Genomic DNA, 19,427 nt, shown 5'->3' with positions numbered 1-19,427 from the left:
AGCACTTCACAGGCAGGGAGCATTATTATTCCTATTCAAAAATGAGAAAACAAAACGAGGAAGGATAGGAGTTGCTCCCAGACACACAGCCAGCAAGGAGAAAGGCCACACTTGGGCAGCAGCTCCATGAGCAGATGCTCCTGGGGGGGTGAGCTCGGTTGTCATTGTCCCAACTCTACAGTGGACCCCTGGGTTCTGGCCCACACAGGAAGCCTTGGAAATGGAGGGCCACACAAAATCGAGAAAAACCCGTCCTGCTCAGCCGGGCTGGGCGGAGTGGGTGTCACTGGCACTGCTGCCCCCGGGCTGCTGGGCCTGCCTCTTGAGGACCGCAGGTCCAGAGGCCGTGCAGTGCCCACAGAGCCGAAGTCTGGCCACCCCCGCCCCTGACAGAGGTCCTGACAAAGTTCACTTCCTCTAAAGCTGTTTACAAACTTGTGGTGGTACATGGACTCATGCTCAAGCTGCCTGTTCAGGGAAGGTGCCACTCAAACGGGGTTGCATGTTGCCTCCCTCAGGGTCACACAGCTGTCTTGTGACGGGGAAAGAAGAAAGCAGCTCCAGGTTCAGACCCCTGAGTTTCCACCCACAGGCGAGGCAGTAAGCCTGCATAAACTGGTCACGCCACGTGACCAGGAAGTGACACAGTCTGTTCATCAACTAGCCTGGCCCTGCTCCATCTGAACGGACAGCAGGGTGGTGTCCTGGAGGACCCACCTGTGCTGAGCATAACCCTTTACTTTGTAGCTGGATTGCAGGCGGGGATGGGGTTTCGAGGGGCCCTGGGGAAGTGGCTGGAGCAGGAGGCCCCGGGAGCTTGAGGCAGAAGCTGTATGCCAGTGGTGCGAAGTCGTTCAAGAGCCAATGGCCAGCACAGGCCTACAGACCACATCCCATCCCGCCTCCCCTTCTCCATCCTCGCCAGTGGTCTTCTGCAACCAAACACAGGTCCGGCTGCCTGCCGCCAGGAAAGCCAATACTTGAGAGGCAGGTACTGGTAAAGGAAAGTAGTTAGTTTGCAGATGCTGGCCATCTGGAAGATGGGGGACTCACGCCTCACAGCCCATCTCCACCTCTCATTGGAGGCAGAGGTTTTTATAAGGAGGGAGAAGGGAGCAGAACATAGGGATCAAGAAAGGGGCTGCAAAGTTCTCCACAGACGAACACAGCCCATTCCCATATTGCGAGTGACGGTCCGCTGTGCGTCATCCTGGCTTCACGTCATCCCTGCTCCACCGCTGAAGGCCAGCAAATCTCCCAGAGCTGGGATGCCTGAAGGTCGGGGACTGTATCTTTTGAAACTAGTTCCTAGGATTCTTACGTAAACATGCTGTTCGTCTATAAGCTACAGATTAGTCAGAGTCCACACTTAGAGAAACAATGTTGAAAGAACAGTGGGTGGGTTACAATTGTCCACTGTTACACTTCCTGCTATGAACTCTGGAGCCACAGACACAAATGCAAAGCCAGGCTGCACCTGGGCCGGTTATTCTGTGAATCCCAGTTTCTTTACCTGTAAAAGGGGATCTCTAGTTCGCAAGATGAGGTGAGAATTTAGTACAGGGCCTGGCCAGGCTCCATAGTGACAGCCATCCCCACGCTCAAGGCTGCCACACCAGGTCATCTTGCCCTTGCACTTGGATGGCAGTGCAGGGCTCTCAGTCCTGCCTGCATTCACACTTTAATCTCCAAAGAGCTTTTTAAAATGTCAATGCCCCACCTGAAATGTCTAGGGCTGGGTCCTTCATCTTTATTATAACAGCCTCCCAGGAGGTTATGACGCAGTTAGGGTGGCGAGTTCACCTCAGACCACAGTTTCCCTAGAGGTACAGGAAGTCACCTGGGGTGCATTGGCGGCAGAAAGCAAGCAGGACAGATTCAGTTTCAGTCCACTCCGGCATGGGGGTTCTCCCTGCGTGTTGTCGGGAATTCCGCAGCTTTGGGGAGCTACTTGGTTTGGGTGCGCTTACTGCTAATGCGGGGATTGTCCCGTCTACAGCCTTGGAGTCAGGCTGAGGAGTCACGAGTAGGAGAGCGGAGCCCAGGGCCCTACAGGTCCCTCCAGCTGTCACCTGCGCATCGTCCCCTCACCTGGCCCCACCTGCGTAACCCCGCAAAACAGGGCCTAAGTCCCGGCGCAGGAGACTGCGAGCCTATGTGCCCGGCTCCCGCATCCCAACCCGAAAGTCGTCGCAGGCACGCCTCCGGAACACTCGGACACACCCGCCAGGGGCATGCAAATCGCGCGAGAACACGTCCGGGCTCGCCCGCACCTTCCTTGACGCCACCGGGAACAGAGCGGAAGTCCCGGAGAGCCGCAGCGCGCAGACGCCACTAGCCAGCCCCGCGCCAGCGCGCCGTAAGTGCGCAGGCGCGCCGGCCGCTCTCTTTTCTGCCAGTCTTCTCCCAGTCCCTAGACGTCAGCGGCCGTTGGGGTCCTATGTCGCGCCGGGCCCTCCGGAGGCTAAGGGGGGAACAGCGCGGACAGGAGCCCCTCGGGCCCGGCGCCCTGCAGTTTGGCTTCCGTGATGAAGATGATGCGGAAGAAGAAGGACCAAAGCGGGGGCCAGGCGCTCGGCGCCTGCCGGGCGCAGGGAAGGAGGGTGTCCAAGTCAACAACCGGTTCGAGCTGGTGAGCTGCGCCGCCTGGGGTGGGGGCGGCGGGGACCCCGCGTGGGAGGCGGGTCTGCACGGGGCCGAACAGCTCGGGGTGGGGGTGGGAGGTGTGAGGCAGTGACGTCACGGGGCGGGGCGATCCAGTGTCCTGGCCGCACTGTAGAGGGCGGGACGAGGGGAGTAGGCGGGGCTTACGGTCACGAGGGTGGGCAGGGGCAGTGGGCGGGGCCACCTCGGGTTTGAGCCGGCGCTAGGGGCGGGGCAAGTGAGCTGAGCTGCCCTGTAGTGGGCGTGGCCATCAGTTGAGGTGTGGGGCTGCCCCGTGGTGGGCAAGTCTGTGGCATCGATGGGCGGGGCGGAAGCGTGGGGGCAGGGCTTCCCTTCTCAGGATCTTGAGCACTCTTCCCTTGATTTTCATCTCCACGCCAGGCACTTGAAGGGTCTTTACAAACATTCTCCTTTATTCCTCACACCGGACGTGGTGTCTTGCTCATCGCTGCATCCCCGCCAGCAGGTGTCCAGCACAGAGAAGTAACACAGTAGATGTGAATTGAAGGAATACAGTCTCACCCGTGTCTCCTTAGCGCTGGCCTCAGTCTGTAATTTTCTTGTGTGTGCTGTCTTTTTTATAGGTTTTTAAAAAATCTTCACCTGAGCATATGTTTATTGATTTTAGAGAGAGAGGAAGGGAGAGAGAAACATCAGTTCCTTGCTTCTGGTACGTGCCCAGACCGGAGATCGAACCTGCAACCTTTTAGTGTATGGGATGACGCTCCAACCAACTGAGCCACCCGGCCAGGGCGTTATGTTCCTTCCCGTGTTCTCGATTCTCTGAGCTCCTTGCGTGGGCAGGTAACGCGTATTTGCTCACCTGTGTGTCCCGCATCGTGTGAGCGCCCAGTGTGCGCATAGAATCAGCAGTTGTTTCTGTCAAGGCTTAGCTTGGCTTAGAGCTTATTATGAATGTCAATTCTTTAAAACACCTCAGTTTCCGAAAGGGGGCTAAAAAACAGGATTTTTTTTTTTTTTAAGGAAGAGGATGTGACTTTATAATAGGAATCCAGCACCCCACTAACGAGGGGCCCTGGTGGCACCCTTAGTTGAATGATGAGGAAAGTGCGGGTGCCAGTTCTCCATGACACCCAGAGTTTAGAGGAGATGTCCACAGGAGCCTTATTCCAGCTTTCCCCCCTTTGCTGCAAGACCCTAACCAGCCAGACCACACCTGGGCCCCTGACGCCCTGATGCTGCCTCGCAGAAGAAGGCGTCTCAGGGAGCAGGCGCCTGTTAGTGGGGGTGCTGTGGCAGACCCCGTTTTGGTAGAATTCCAGCGGCACCCTGTCAGGTGCTCTTTTTATCCACAAAGGTCTAGGGGTCTGCAAGACAGACACGTGTAACGCACTCCCGAGTTTATCCTTCCACGTGGAAATCACTGGTAAAGGAGGCAAACCCGAGAGCACAAAACTGACTCCTGCTTTCTCTGCTGCTTTCCAGCTGGACAGCGGGCCCACTGGGGACGGCGACGGTGCCTTTGCCTTGCGTTCTCGTCAATGAAAAGTCACGGCCACAGCACGGTCCCAGTTGCACTTCAAAGTTATCTCAGGCTTGCGGGGTTAGAGTAGATGTTTTTTTTTTAGCTTTATATTTTTTAAGTGTTCTAAATTGAACATACAGTTTTATTTATTTATTTTTGGACTTGAGTGCACCAGATTGGGTCCGTCAGATCTGGTTATTGTTACGCGGTGGCCTCTTTTATTTGTGTATTAACTTATTAGCTGAAGGGCCAGAGCTTTCCCAGTAACCTGGACCCACCTCTGCTGCCCTCACCCCGTCTCCATCTCTCCTCCAGATGTGTGTGTTTGGTGTGGGGGGGTCCTGGGAGTTGCTCCTCTTTAGCACTGTGACCCTCAGATCCATCTGTGTGGGGGTGAGCGTGGGCTCCGTTGTGTGACCGTGGCCCTGGGCGGTGTTCATGGGGGTAAGTTGTGATGTTTGGGGACTCTGACCTCTGCCAGCTCTGAAGACAGGACACTGTGGAGCAGTGGACTGCAGGAGCCCTGACCCAGGACCTGCTCGGGTGCCGGCACTGAGGCCTGTGGGCACAGTATGCTCGTGCTCCTTCCTCCCCAGCCCCACGTGGCCTCCCTGCTGTCGTTGCGGACGCACCTCACAGGAGCACCAGGATGCAGTGGTGACCGGACACCCACGCAATGCCCTCTTCTCTCCCCTCCGTTTTTGCAGATAAACATTGAGGACCTGGAGGAGGGGCCTGTGGTGAATGGGGAGAGTCTGCCCACAGATGCTGCGGTATTGGGGAGCAAGAGGAGGTCCCAGAGTGGAGGTGCCGAGCCCGAGAAGGATGGAGAGGAGGCTGGCAGGGCAGCACCCCTGGAGCAGGTGGGAGGGGCTGTGGGGGCAGGAGGTGCCTAGGCACGTACTCCCTGCCGTCATTTTCATAGTTCCATCTTGTTCATTGCTCAGTCACCCCAAATTTCTGGGGGAGCCCTGGTCAGATGTGCATGAAACCCTCAAGACTGGTGGCTGTCAGGGCTGCTGCATCTGGGGTCCCCCAGACCAGTCTCCCCAGCACAGACACCGTCTCCCTTGCTTTCGGGAGAGTCCCCTGCTCAGCAGGGCGCGTGCTCTTCGGAAGCGTGCGTCCAGAGCTCAGGCCGGGTGCACCACGGCCCTGGGGGGACACGTGGCGAAGAAACGTGTGAGCCCTGCTAGCTCTGTGTCCTCTAGGGCACGGGGGAACATCCCTCCAAGGGCCTTTCGCTCACGCATCCAACACGTGCTTAGGGAGCCTCCCAGGCTCTCGGGACGAGTCTTTGCCCTCCAGGGACCTCTGGTCAAGGAGGACAGGGATGGAGGGACAGCTCCAGTTGGGGAGAGCTGATGAGCATGGGGGGGCCTCCCCAAGGAGCCTCCACACTGTGATGGGAGCAGAGGTCCAGGTGAAGGTGTGCTAGGTGTTGAGGCAGAGGGACATGGGTATGGGGACTGTGATGCGGGGCCTGGTCTCCGAGTGGTTGAGTGTGGCAGCAGAGGGTGAAAGCAGAGGGCTGGTGGGCAGAGGTCAGAACTCCGAGCCTCAGGAGGTCACAGGGAGCCCCCAGGTGTGTCAGGAAGAGGTGTGAGAGGAACGGGGGCGCTGCATTCAAGGTGGGGAGACTCGGGGAGGTGTTTGTTGTCTGAGAAGTAGGTGAGGTCCTAGGACATTGAGAAAGTGGAATGGGGACACCAGGCCTGTGTCCTGGTCGCTGTCCCTCTTTAGCTTCCGCTCTGGGTGTTAGGGTGGAAGATCTCATTGTCTCTTTGCACTGATTAAGATGTGCTTCGTTTGTTAGTCTAATGCCAGTGGCAAACTCCGAAAGAAGAAAAAGAAGCAGAAAAATAAGAAAAATGCTACAGGAGAAACTTTGGTATGTCCAGCAGACACCCCCCCCCCCCTTTTCTGGCTTTTTCTCAGGTGGTGTCAGGGAGTTTGTTTGTTTGTGTGAAGCAAACATTTCCTCAAGGTTTTATTGTCACATAATAAAACAAAATATGAAGCTTAGAAATGGGTCCCTTGGCTCTGTCTCCTCCTATGTGCTCCCAGTTCAGACCGCTCACACGTCTTCACGGCGAGCGTCTCTCAGATCTGCCACCTTGCGCCACACACTCAAGCCTCAGCCCCCCCAGTCTTTGCAGCTGTGCCTTTTCTGTGGAAAAGCAGCGTAATCTGCCCACCGCAGCCACTGTATCCTATCTCCACACCACTTCCCCTGTGCATGCAGCCTGGCCTTGCCCGTCTTGTCCTGTGTCCCTCTGTGGGGCTGGTGCCTGCAGCACTTCTAAGCAGACAGGTGGGAAGGCGTAGGGATGTCACTGTGTTTGTGCGAGCACTATCGTGGAAAGGAAAGCAGTTTGTTTTTATTTGATATTTTGATTTCTTCCCACCAGGAGTAACTAGTTTAGAGGTTAGAGAGATTAAAAGGGGAAATTGCTTACCCAGCTTTGCTTCTGTGTTCGCTGGTGTCGTTCCTTGAGGTCCAAGTCCTGCTCTGCCCCCAGATGACGCTGCAGGGTAGCAGAGCCCCTCCTCAGCCTGCAGCACCAGGCTGGACCTGTGTCCAGTGCCAAGGACAGACGCCCCCAGGGGCAGTGTGTCCCCAGAAAGTATCTTTCCATGTTGCTCCTGGGCCTCCCTGTCCCCTTTCTTAGTCCCAAAACAGAAGTTGCAACTTTGTGGCTGTTCATCAGCACCTCCAGTCCCAGCTCAGTTCCCTGAGGGGATGAGCCGACCTTCGAGACCAGAGGCGTGGGCTCGGGACTCAGACGGCCCGGGGCCCTTGTGGTGCTTCTGTCTCGTCGGAGCCCCTTCCAGGAACACCCTCCTCCTCTCTCGGCCATATGCTCGCTGTCCTTCAGGAAGTTAGCAGTGTGACAGTTGTTCTTTGTCAAAGTGAATCACATGGTTATCTGTTGTGATGCTTAAAGTGGAGTGAGGACGGTGATTAATACATGGTTTTGGGGCTTTTAGGAAAATGGGCTGGAAGACATTGATCGCATCTTGGAGAGGATCGAGGACAGCGGCGGCCCGCGGCGCCCCAGCCCGCAGCCCCTGAGCGCGAGGAGGCACGTGCTGTATGTGGAGCACAGGTACCACTGCCCTCCCGGGCCACCGCGGGCGCCGCGGCCAGGAGGAGGAAGAAAGCTTCCTCTCCTCACTTAGAAGTGATAGGGGTGCATTACCAAATGTTGAGGAACGAGGAGAAAGAGGAACAAGGGGTTCCTCCTTTTCCAAGGGCCTCTTGCTCTTAGTTCGGGTGTGTGTGAGGACACTGCTACCATGAGATGTCATCCTGGGGTCAGTCGCCCGCCTCGTCCCCACAGATGCCGAAGGAAAACCTGTGCCCGCCTAGTCCAGGCTTTCGCTGTCCTACCTTGGCCTCCGGTCGGGTGGCTGTAGAGAAAGCAGACTTACAAATCGTCTTTGACGCCAAAACAGCAGTTTTCCCCACTGGGGGTTTTATGTGACTTACTAAAATTCCCAGAATCATTGTAAAAGAACTAAAGTTCATTTTTTTTTTCTTTTTAATTACAAATTCTCTAGACACTTGAATCCAGACACAGAACTGAAAAGGTATTTTGGCGCTCGAGCTGTCCTGGGGGAGCAAAGGTAAGACCAGCGTGGGTTGTGTTCTCCACTGCAGGTGGGGCTGCCAAGCCCAGGTGAACAGAGCCCCTGTGAGCACCAGTTCTGGGGCTCCGAGGGCGGGGCTGGGGGGCCGCTGGAGTCGGACCTGTCTGTGGCTGTTGGGCCCACTGCTTTCTTTAGCAAAGATTCCTAACTTTTGAGCTTCTAGCCTTGAAATCTCAGGCGGGTTCATTCTTGCTTCTCAATTGGCAGCAAAACTGACTTGGAGTTTCGGTTCTGGGACAGGTTTCATCTTTGTTAACATAAGAGTTCTTAGTGGCTGGTGCCCCGTGGGAGTCACCGTGAGAAATGGTTGGAGCACGAGGGGCTGGTTCTGGGGCTCCCTGTGGGAGGAAGGGTGTTCTGGGAGCCTTCACCCCAACAGAATTTTGTCTGATTGTAGAACTTTTTTTGATTATGGAACTGAATACTTCTCATTAAAAAATGCAAGCAAGTCAGAATTGTCTACTTGGACAACCCCCAAGAGATAACCCTTCAGGACAGGTTGCTGGGTCACTGCACCTCCCCAGAGCCCCAGAGTGGTGCTGGTCCCCACGCCCCCTGCGGCCATACCCTGGTGCGTGGGGACCACTCTCGCCCTAGGGGACAGGCGTCAGGCTGTGTGTTGACTGCAGCCCCTGCATCTGTGCCAGCCTTTCTGGAGAAATCGCCCTGATTTGGGTTTTCCCAGCGACACATCACCCCGCTGGCTGCCAGAAGAGCCACACAGCTGTGCCCCTGACCACACTGCTCCTCCCCAGGCACACGGGGGCTCACAGTCTCCCCGGCAGACAGGCACAGCTGTCTGATGATTTGACCTTTCTGTGATTATGAGGAAGGTTGAGGATTTTTTGCCCTGTTATTTGCCCACACTTTCCTTGTATTTATAATGGTTTTTACTTTATAGTTTGCTTTTATTTCTGGTGTTATTTAGGACACAAGGGTTTCTGACTTTGTCTCTCTTTTTTTTAATATTAATGAAAAAACATGTGCACTTTAAACTGCTCCTCTTGGCCGTCTGGGCCGCCCTAGGCCAGCCTTCTCCCTGCCCACCCCATCCTCGTCCCCTGTGTCTGCGTCTGCTTGGTCTGTCTCTGCCATTTCTTGACATTTTTGCCTGGTCTTATTTCTGTCTGAGTTAAAGCTAGTAACTAAGTTAATAGTAATTACGCTTGTTGTTTTTAGTGGTATATACTTATTTATTTCTTTAAAATGTAAGTCCTACCCAATGGCTTCCTTGAGAAGCCGGGGTCCCCTCCCTGTTCCTCCTGTCCCTCATCCCCCACCTGCTCCCACGGGTGCCTGCCTGTCGTCTCTGGTGGCCACTCGGAATCGCAGCTGCTGCACTCTCTGCTCTTTCTCAATGGCCCTCCCCTCCTCTGTCTCTGTGCCCCCCACCCCCATCCCACCGCCCAGCACAGTCAAAGCTGCCTCGGCCCAGTCTGCGTCTGTTCGTAGGAAGGTCCCCGCAGGGCTGGTCTGTCCCTGGGGTTCCACGGACAGGACTGTTACCGCTCCCGTGGGCACCTGGCTGCCTGCACAGAACCCTCTCCCAGGTTGCTCTCCCGCAGACCTGCCCGGGCTTTTCTCGTGGGGCGGTCTTCTCCCTGCAGCTTTTGACTTTCTTACTGGGAGCAGAAACATGCTTTTTCATCGTGTTTCTAGCACAGTTTAAGTTTTCACTCATGTTTTTCCTAAGTGGAATAGTTCAGTTTATAAAAAAAGTGTAGGTAATTACATACGCATATCTGTGTGCTCATCGCTCAGCTTAAGAAACAAAGCGTCGCTGATAGAGCGGAAACCCCTCCTTGTGACCAGCACTTGGGTAGGTCCGCCACCTGCAGAGAGTCCCCGGGGTGCGGGGCGAGGGGTGGAGGGGGCGTCTGCGCCAAAGTCTGCGGAGCTGTGTCTGCCGCCCGCCCTGCACTGCAGTTGGGCTGGCCTCCTCCCAGAAACTGATGTTGGTGCTGATGTTAGCAGGCTGCAGGTCTCCCCCTTTTCACACCTGTCGTTGGGGAGTCCCAGGAGAGGGGAGGAGATGGGACCTCACCTCCAGAGGGAGGTCGGCCCACTACATGGCCTGTCCCACCCGTCCTCCAGATGCAGCCCGTGGGCGTCCACAGGGTGCCTGCAGGCTCGCTCGCATTCTCGTCGTCTGTGGTGTAGGTTTTTAACCCCCCGTCACCTTCCCTGCCACTTTGCCAGGCCGCCAGTTTCCTGTTTCTTTGCTTTCTCTGGTCATCTGGTTATTTCAGTCACAGGTCCCAGCTTCGTCCGGCAGTGGTCACACGAAGTAATTACCGCGTGTGGAAGTGCAGCCGCGCACCTCCCCACCCCCGGCCCCGCGGGTTTGCTCTCACGGCCGGGCAGAGGTCAGGCGGCACAGGTGAAGCTGTGCTGTGTGCTGTTCTCCGTAGGCCGAGGCAGAGACAGCGCGTGTACCCCAAGTGTACGTGGCTGACGACCCCGAAGAGCACCTGGCCCCGGTACACCAAGCCAGGTGAGGGGCTGCAGGGGTGCAGGGGTTGTGCCATGGCCGATGCTGGGCACTGCTGGGGTCTGAACCCATTTGGCCAGGTCGCTCCTTGGCTTGGGCAGAGCCGTGTGCCGTGACCGAGGGCCTGGCATGGCACCAGAGGAGACACTCCCAGCGTCAGGGCACAGCCCCCCGCATGCCAACCGTGTGTCTTCTTGACCAAGTTTCAGTGCAGTTTTTTCCTACTTTCTTGCTTTTTCCTGTGGATACTATACCATAGGAAGCAATCAAGTTTATTTGTAAAGTATGATATTTTATTTTTTGTGGCAAACTGACACATCACATACTTTAAAGAGAAACAGCAGCAGTGCAGAAAGGTGTGGGGCGCGGGCCAGCGGCCCATCGGGGCGGCTTGGCTGCATAGCCTGGAGGGGCCCTCAGGCTGGGGTGGGGGCGAGCGGCAGGGGAGAGACGCCCCGAGCCTGGGCAGAGGTAGGGGCGTGTTAGCCCTGTGTCCTGCCGCACACGGCCCTAGTGCAGCCGTCAGCAGAGTGTGAGCTGAGGGTGACTGGGACGCGCGGACCTAGTTCCTGAAGGTGATGAAGGGAAACCGGAGTTCTAGATTCATTGGAGAAACAGCCCCGTGCCCCGAAGGCTCAGGTGCAAGGAGCAGGGACACACGGCGTCTGGTCACAGGTCATGGTCACGTCGCCTCCATGCCTGCCCAGCCCCTGCACTGTTGTCCTGGGGGCTGGTGTTCTGTCCACACTCCCCAGGGGAGCGTCTCTGTGGGAAAGAGCGGAGGGGGTGTGGGCCGTCCGCCCTGGCGCTGCGACAGCACTCCCATGCGGCAGCGCAGGCTGAGTGTGCAGGGCTTCCTCGCCACGAGCACCTTGAGGGGCCTGACCTGGTGGTGTCCCCAGGCCTGTCTATGCGGCTGCTGGAGTCCAAGAAAGGCCTGTCCTACTTCGCGTTCGAGCACAGCGAGGAGTACCAGCAGACGCAGCACAAGTTCCTGGCCGCCGTGGAGTCCATGGAGCCCAACAACATCGTGGTGCGTGGCGCCCGGGCCCTGGGGGCAGGGGCAGGTGGAGACACCTGGCGACGAGTCCGGAGCTGCCTCTCTAGTCAAGTCAGCGGTTCGGCTTCACAGCCGCGTCCCTCAGCGTCCGAGCTGGGGGCTGAGAGTCGTCACCGGGGATGTTTTCGCTGAGGCTGAGGTGCCCGAGAGAAAGACGTGCCCAGGGGTCTGGTGTCTCCCGGGTGTCGTCCCCGGAGGGCCCTGTGGCAGCTGTGGCCAGCGTCCCCTCCGGCCTCACAGGTTCTGCTGCAGACCAGCCCCTATCACGTCGACTCACTGCTGCAGCTCAGCGACGCCTGCCGCTTCCAGGACGACCAGGAGATGGCGCGCGACCTCGTGGGTGAGAGCCGCCTGCTGCCCACCCGCCCTCCCCTCCCCCTCGCGTCTCAGAGGCTGGCGGCACAGGTGCTGTTTGGTGACACTGGGTTTGCCGAGATACTGTTAAAATAACAGCTTTGAGGTAGAATTCACATTACATGAAATTCGCCCACTTAAAGAATACAGTTCATTGGCTTTTTGATAAATGCTGGAGTTGTACAGACCCTCATAGATCCTAGACCATTTTCATTACTTACAGAAGAAAAGGTCCCGGCGAGCTGACCCCCTGCACCCCTGCACTGTGGGCTGCATCTGAGACCCCCACTGCTGGAGTCTGTTAGCCTGGACTCAGTGGTCGCCTGCCACCTCATTCCCAGCCCCAGGCAACCGCCGGTCTGCTTTCTGTCTCTGGGCTTGCCTGTTCCGGACCTTTCTGAGCAGTGGAATTGTGGAAATGTGTCTGTCTGGCTGCTTCGCTCACCAGTGTCTCCGAGGCTGGGCGGCGCTCCACTGTGTGATGCAGCGCCTGGCAGACACTGGGTCGTTCCCGCGTTCCGGCCCTTGTGGGTGAGCTGCTGGGTCCTGTGTGTGTGTTTTGCAAGGACATGAGTGCATTTCTTCCTTTTTTAAAAAAATTCTCTCCCGAGGATATTTTTTCATTGCTTTTTAGAGAGAAAGGAAGGGAGAGAGAGAAAGAGAAAGAGGGAGGGGCATCAAAGTGTGAGACAAACGTCAATCAGCTGCCTTCTACATGCCCTGACTGGGGGTAGAACCCGCAGCCTGGGCATGTGCCCCGCCCGGGAGTCAAACCCACGGCCTTTCGGTCTATGGGACGACACTCCAACCACCTGCGCTGCCCGGCCAGGGAAGGATGTGCGCGCATTTCTGTCTGGAATCGGGTGCTGCCAGCTCAGATCCTGTGGGCGGAGTGAATGCAGAGTGGCCTCAGGGACCTCGAGCGTCACCTCTGTGCCCTGCCACTTCCCCTAGTCCTAGTTACCTGACCTCCTTCCTCGCAGAGCTTTCCGTGTCCCCAGGCGCAGTGGACGGGGTTGCAGTCTCCCGCGCGGGGGCTGTGACGCGGTCCCTTGGTGTTTGTGCGGCCCACAGAGAGAGCGCTGTACAGCATGGAGTGCGCCTTCCACCCCCTGTTCAGCCTCACCAGCGGGGCCTGCCGGCTGGACTACCGCAGACCTGAGAACAGGTGTGAGCACACCTCCCTGCTCTTCTTTTGGGTGACGGGAGAACCTGTGGGGAGGAGCACGAGCTGGGGCATGGGCTGTCCACACGGGGTCCCTCTGGTGGCTCAGACTGGGCATCGCGCTGCATTTAAAGCGTGAGTGCAGGAGGGCTGGGCTGGCTGGGTGACCACTGGCAGGGGTCGTGCCTGTCCATGTCACAAGTGAACCTGATGAGCCACTTCACCCTGGGGGGGTCTGTACACAGGTTCCCATGTGTCTTTGCACAAAAGGAGCCGTGCCCTGTGAGTGTAGAATGCCCTGCCACGCTTTGTCCACGAGTGTGTGCGATTCTTGAGTGTACTGGGCACAGCCTGACTCTGTTTCTGGAAGCGACCAGCTGTGCGTACAGGGCCCCCATGTCTTGCAGAAACTTTTGCTGCCTTGAGAGCTCCACTCAGGCCCTGAGTGGCCTCAGCAACCCCCCACTGGCCTCAGCCTGGTCATCAGGGCCCTGGTGGGGGTCCTGCCGGCTGTCCTGGGCCCTCTGCGCCCTCCTGTGCTCTCCAGCTCTCTCTGGTTGTTGGCAGCCGGGGGCGTTTTCCTAGCCCCACCCCAGAGGCCACCCTGGTCCTCGGTGTGCTGACCCCTGCACCCCTGCACTGTGGGCTGCATCTGAGCCCCCCACCGCTGGTGTCTGTTAGCCTGGTCTCTCCACGTGAATTCTTAGTGCTCTGAGGCAGGTTGTGAGGTTCTCACACTGCCAGGCACTCCCCGGGCGGGAGGTCTGGATAAAGCAATGGTCCACTAGGATCGTTCCCGCCACAAACTCAGCGCTCCAGCGACAGACTGCCGCAGCTGTTGGAGTGAGAGGTGGGTCCAGGTGGTAGTGATGATGGGTTTTAACTCTGTTCCCTTCAATGATGACTTAAACCAAAACCAAAACCCAAGGGAGAGGTTCGACCGAGCAGATGAGCTTGGTTTTCTGTACACGGACAGACGTGTACCTCAAACAGCAAGCAGAGCGTCGCCTTCTCTGCAGACCCAGGAGCGTTCCGGAGCGTTCACGGCGATTAGGCCCCACAGGAAGTGCCGACGCAGCCAGCAGGACAGGGTGGCGTCGCTCTGCCGCCTGCTGTCGCTCTAATTCATGCGGCACTGTCTTGGGTCTAGGAGCTTCTACCTGGCCCTGTACAAGCACTTGAGCTTTCTAGAGAAGCGTGGCTGCCCACGCACGGCGCTGGAGTACTGCAAGCTCATCCTGAGGTAGGCGTTCTGGCCACGGCCGCGGCCTCTTCCTCAGTAGCCACAGGCCATGACAGCGACATGGGCCCACTCTGGGTTTTGTCTCCCTCTGTTCCCCCCCACCCCACCCCACCCTGCGCTGCCTCTGGAAGCCTTGAGCCGGACGAGGACCCCCTGTGCATGCTGCTGCTGGTGGACCACCTGGCCTTACGGGCGCGCAGCTACGAGTACCTGGTCCGCCTGTTCGAGGAGTGGGAGGTAGGTGTGAGCGGCCGACATGGGGCCTGCCCAGGGTCCCAGGAGACCCTTGTGCGTCTGGCCTGGCCTGGTTGACAGGCACACAGAGGAGTCATCTGGGTTATGAGAGAGACCAGCAAGGTATTGCAGGGCTTGTGTGCCAGTCACCCCAATTTCACTTCGTGATGCCCCAACGCACTAGAGTGCCGATGCAAGCGATGTGGCGCTGTCCCAGGGAAGCTGTGAAAAGCTTCATTTAAGTGAGAGGGTGAAAGTTTCTCAACCAAATGAGGAAAGAAAAAGTCATACGCCAAGGTTGTTAAAATCTGTGGTGAAAACATCTCCTGTCAGTGAGATGGAAAGGAAGAAAAGAGACCCATGCAGTTTTCACTGTCGTGCCTCAGACTGTCGTCGTGTTTGACTGCCATCAACTTCTCTCTCTGCCCAGTCCGCAAACTGGGCGTGGTCACGGACACGCACGTACAGGCAGGGACTCGGTGAGTGCAGGCTTCGGTGCTGGCCACGGCGCTGGGCATCCACTGCGGTCTTGCAGCATGCCCCCGTGGATACGGGGGGACGACTGTGTGTCACTTCTTCAAAGCGACCCCCCCCCCAAAGTGAGACTGTCATCGTCACACTGAGTACTGCAGAGACACGCCCCCTGTGCTGGCTCTCCGAGATCTTAGCCTCTGGTCTTCACCCCCTGTAGGCTCATCGGAACCTGTCCCAGCTCCCAAACTTTGCCTTCTCCGTGCCGTTGGCCTATTTCCTGCTGAGCCAGCAGGCGGACCTCCCGGACCAGGAGCTCAGCACCATGAGGGAAAAGGCCTCCCTCCTGCTGCGCCAGGCACTCACCATGTTCCCTGGAGGTCGGTGCCCCCCAAGCCCACCCCCCCCACCCCCCCGTCAGACCAGCCCAAGGGACCAAGCAAAAGCCAAGGAGGAGTCGGGACTGACTTGGGTCTCGGGGGTGGCCTGGGGTTTTAGGATGTCTTCAATGTTGGCTGTTTGTTTGAAAAAGACTTAGCTTCTGAAGAGGGTATGTCATTTTCTAGGGAGCAAGAAGTAAGGCCCTGGATGGAGGGGGAAGTGGGGCAGGAGGGCAAGTTAGCCAGCTGGGCTTCACACTCTTGTCTTGTGATCCTGCTTCTTTCCGGTTGGAGAGGCTAAGACGTAGGTTGTCCTGGGGCCTCTCAAACCACCGTCCCATGGGTGTCGGGGTGCCGAGGCCTGTGGCTCATCCCCTAGGTGGCTGTAGTGCTTCCCACGCATCCTTAAAGGGCTCTGACCTGCAAGAGGAGCTCGCCATTGCCCCCCCAGGCAGGGAGGCAGGCACTGGGATGGTGTGTGAGGTGGTGCCAGAGCAGACAGGGACAAGAGCTGTTGGGGGGACAGGGAGGAGGGCGAGTGTCTCAGGCTCCCCGCACCCCACACCTCAGCCCCCCCAGCCCTGCTGCACAGTTTGGCCTGGCTTGCTGTGCACACGGGGCTGCCTGGCAGGTCTCAGGGAACTGACCCTCCCCACCCAGCAGCTGGAGCTGTGTCTGTTCATGTGGAGGAAGGAGGTCTGCCTCCAGGCCACTGCCTGGTGGTGGTAGAGGCGTGGCTCTGGAGCCCCCTATATGGCAAAGCTGCCCACCCATGCAGCCTGCTCACTGACTGGCAGGGGTGCATGGCCTTCACCTACGCAGCTGCCTCTGGGCAGGGCCTGGGGCAGAAGCCTCGCTCTGCATCTGCACGGAGCCCCCTGGAGAGTCACAGGGAAGGAGGCTTTTCCCTCGGAGGGTGCCGAGGGAACAGAGTGTGTGGCCTCTGGGATGAGGATGTCCAAGCTCCTGCGCTCAGAGGGGTCCTGGCCGACTCCCTCATGTGCAGACAGGGCCACTGGGAGGCAGCAGGACAGAGGGCCCTCCCGGGCGTCAGTGGCACATTGGGGCTGTGCTTCCTCCCACAGTTCTGATGCCCCTGCTCGAGTGCTGCAGCGTGCGGCCCGACGCCGCCGTCGCCGGTCACCGCTTCTTTGGCCCTAGTGCCGAGATCAGGTAGAGGCTGAAAGACGCTCCGAGGGGCCGAGTGCCTGTGTGTTCGTGGCTGGGCCCCATCTTCCTGGCAGGTTCTATGCATGCGTGTGCAGGGGCCTGGGTCCCGTGGGCATTGGTTGGCCTGGTCTGTTGGACATGGAGCTGGCAGGCGTGTGAGTGGCCTGCAGCCCAAAGCACAAGGCTTTCCAAGGAGCAGGGGCGCAGGGCATTGCGGCCCCATGTCCTTTCTGTGCTTTATGTTCCCATTGATGAGCTTGTGCTTAGTGAGGACCCCGTGCATGTGCAGAGGAGAGCACCTGTGTACCCACCAACCCCCAGGTGGCAGCACATCCAGCTTGGCAGCCTCTGCTCACTTAGGCTCTGGGCACACCCCAGACATACCCCCCCCAGCTGCCACTGGGCCCGTGGGGGCTGGGCCTGGGCAGGGCTGTGCTGACAGGCCCTGCTGTCCTGCAGCCAGCCCCCCGCCCTGCGTCAGCTGGTGAGCCTGTACCTTGGGCGGTCACATTTCCTGTGGAAAGAGGCTGCCACCATGAACTGGCTGGAGGAGAACGTCCGGGAGGTCCTGCGGGCGGTGGACTCTGGGGACCCTGCCGTGGAAGAGTGTGAGAACAGGTGAGCCTGGGGCAGTCAGGCAGCACTTGGCCTGATGGGTCCGCACAGGAAGCACGAGGCCCCAATGCTCAGGGATCTCGGTCATAAACGTGGGGGTGGGGTGGGCTCCATTCCATGGGCTATCCCTTGTTCTCCCCGGGCCCCAGGCGGAAGGTGCTCTATCAGCGTGCGCCCAGAAATATCCACCGTCATGTGATCCTCTCTGAGATCAAGGAAGCTGTTGCTGCACTCCCCCCGGTAAGGAGTGGGGCTGCCAGCAGGAGCCAGTGTGAGCTGGTCCCTCCCCTCGGAGCCTTGGGCCGCAGCCTGCAGCCTACTGCTCCGCAGTGACATCCTGACACCCTGGGTAGAGGTCGTGGCATGTGTGAGGGTGGTCGTGTGTCCCACCCGTTGCCAAAGCCTTGGGTACAGTAAGCCCAGCCTGGCCGCCAGGGTCAGCTCCCTCAGGAAGGTCCACTTCAGAGCAGGCTTGGCTGATAGGCTTTGGGGAGGGAAGCACAGCACAGGGCTTGGCTCTCTCTCCATCCTGTGTCCCTTTCTGCAGGACGTGACCACGCAGTCCGTGATGGGCTTCGACCCCCTGCCTCCTCCAGACACCATCTACTCCTACACGAGGCCCGAGAGGTACCCATCTGCATGTTTTTTGCTCCTTTGCTTTTTGGCTCTGAGGTCAGTGCTTTGGACCCTGGGCTTGCTGCTCCCTCCAGACACAGGCCCGCAGAGCAGAGTGTTGGGGTCACGGACCGGCCTTTGCGGGCGTGGACGTCACCGGTCATTTCTGCCTGACGCAGAGCGTTGCCCCGTCACAGGTGCTGCACATTCAGTGGGAAGCAAGCGTGAGGCCAGCTCTGCGCTCCTGGTGCGCGCAGCGCAGTGGGGGAGACACGCCAGGGGCAAGGCCTAGGGCCTGTGCCAGCAGCTGCGGGGAAGGAGTGGTGGGTGCCCTGAGGCCCAAGGTGCCCTGACCGGGCGGCAGGTTGACAAGCACTGGGCCTGAGCGGAAGAGTCAGCTCATGCGAAGGCCAGTGCGTCTGGGCCGGGAGAGCAGGGAGTCCACGGCTGCAGGCGGCCACGGGGCTGCTCTTTTCTTTGTGGCCTCTGAAACCGAGTCATTGCTGAGCCCAGTGTCCCCAGCGCCGACTCGCAGGTTGGAAGGGTCCACAGCTTGTCCCGTTTAAGGGAGCAGGAGCATTCAGATCCTGGTAGAACATGTTTTGTAGGATGAATTTTTCCCACTGAATTGTAAGAATTGCATTGCATGTTCATGAGGTAACATTCCCCAGTTGAACTCTCCAATCAAGGTGGACATTACTGTTTCATGGGTTCAGGAAAAAGCCAGCATACTGGACGTCACAGCATTGATGTAGGACCATTGCTGTCCAGCCATTCACAGGAATGGCTGTAGGACTTTTCTGACTTTAGGGTGTCCCCCCCCTGGGCGCCCAGCCCTGTAGACCATCAGCTTTCAGAGCAGAGGAGGCCCCTGCGGAGGGGCACCTCTGAGTCTTGCAGAGCTGGGCTGCAGTACCTCACTTCACCAGGAGGGGTCTTCACGGATGAATCTACGTGACCAGTTTATGCCCCTTCAGCTGTAAGGACTACAGGAACCCACAGCGTTTCTCAGAAGCAGGCCCCTGTGCAGTGCCCGGCATGCAGCCTGGCTGTGGGGGCCCTGCTTTCCACCTGGCTCCGTGAGTCAGCCCCCCTCAGGAACAGTTGGTAGTGCTCCCCAAGCTGACCGGCAGTCGGGGGTGCTTGCCCCTGGGGCTGCAGGCCCCAGCTCAGCCCCCATGCAGTTGCTGCCTTCCCGTCCCTGCCCTGTCTCCTGACCCTCCTCTCCATTTCAGGCTAAGTCCCGTCAGCCGTGGGAACACAATTGCCCTTTTCTTTCGGTCACTGCTGCCCAGTTACACCACAGAGGTGAGTGAGCACACTCCAGCCTCTCCCGCTAACTGGGTGCACTGCCAGCAGTGGGGCACCCTGTCTGCCCAGGACGCCGGTTGTGCCCGCCGGCCCTGCCCGCCTGAGCCTGTAGCTGCCGACTGGACCGAACACCCTTCCGTCAGCATGTCCACGCTGGACGTGCTGGATACGTGTGTGCAGCTTCTAGGGCCTCCTCGCCTCCGCAGGCTCCCGTGTCCCCAACAGCCCTGCTCACACTGGTCTCATTGCCACAGGGGGAGCGGCCAGAGGACGGAGGGGCCGAGGGGCTGGACCGCAACCAGGGCTTGAACAGGCTGATGCTGGCCGTGCGCGACATGATGGCCACCTTCCACTTCTACGACCCGGAGGCTCCGCACGAGGCCCACGCGGAGGGGGATGGGGAGTGGGACTGAGCGCGCTGACGTCGCACCCGCACCGTGCAGTTATGGTCCCGACTCGTCTGGTCAGAACTGGCCAGCTCCCTGAAGTAAAAATGTGGTGTCCGCCTGCCTGT

The 19,427-nt window shown here is 58.5% G+C and overlaps 1 protein-coding gene across 1 annotated transcript; it reads left to right on the top strand.

The window, feature by feature from the left end:
- The first annotated feature begins 2,312 nt into the window (after positions 1–2,312).
- Positions 2,313–19,420, top strand: TCF25 (TCF25 ribosome quality control complex subunit). Its single transcript, XM_053914426.2, has 18 exons — positions 2,313–2,632; positions 4,858–5,013; positions 5,967–6,041; positions 7,142–7,260; positions 7,715–7,780; positions 10,216–10,298; positions 11,198–11,328; positions 11,596–11,695; positions 12,784–12,877; positions 14,025–14,117; positions 14,249–14,354; positions 15,043–15,202; positions 16,288–16,375; positions 16,832–16,990; positions 17,137–17,227; positions 17,535–17,614; positions 18,838–18,910; positions 19,168–19,420. The coding sequence occupies exons 1-18, from the start codon at positions 2,441–2,443 to the stop codon at positions 19,324–19,326; spliced, it is 2,025 nt and encodes a 674-aa protein (XP_053770401.1). The 5' UTR covers positions 2,313–2,440; the 3' UTR covers positions 19,327–19,420.
- Positions 19,421–19,427: the final 7 nt, after the last annotated feature.

Source organism: Desmodus rotundus, chromosome 12 (assembly GCF_022682495.2).
Source record: "Desmodus rotundus isolate HL8 chromosome 12, HLdesRot8A.1, whole genome shotgun sequence".
NCBI classification, from domain to species: domain Eukaryota; kingdom Metazoa; phylum Chordata; class Mammalia; order Chiroptera; family Phyllostomidae; genus Desmodus; species Desmodus rotundus.
Note: the sequence above shows the minus strand (reverse complement) of the source record. Positions and strands in the feature narration are given on the sequence as shown.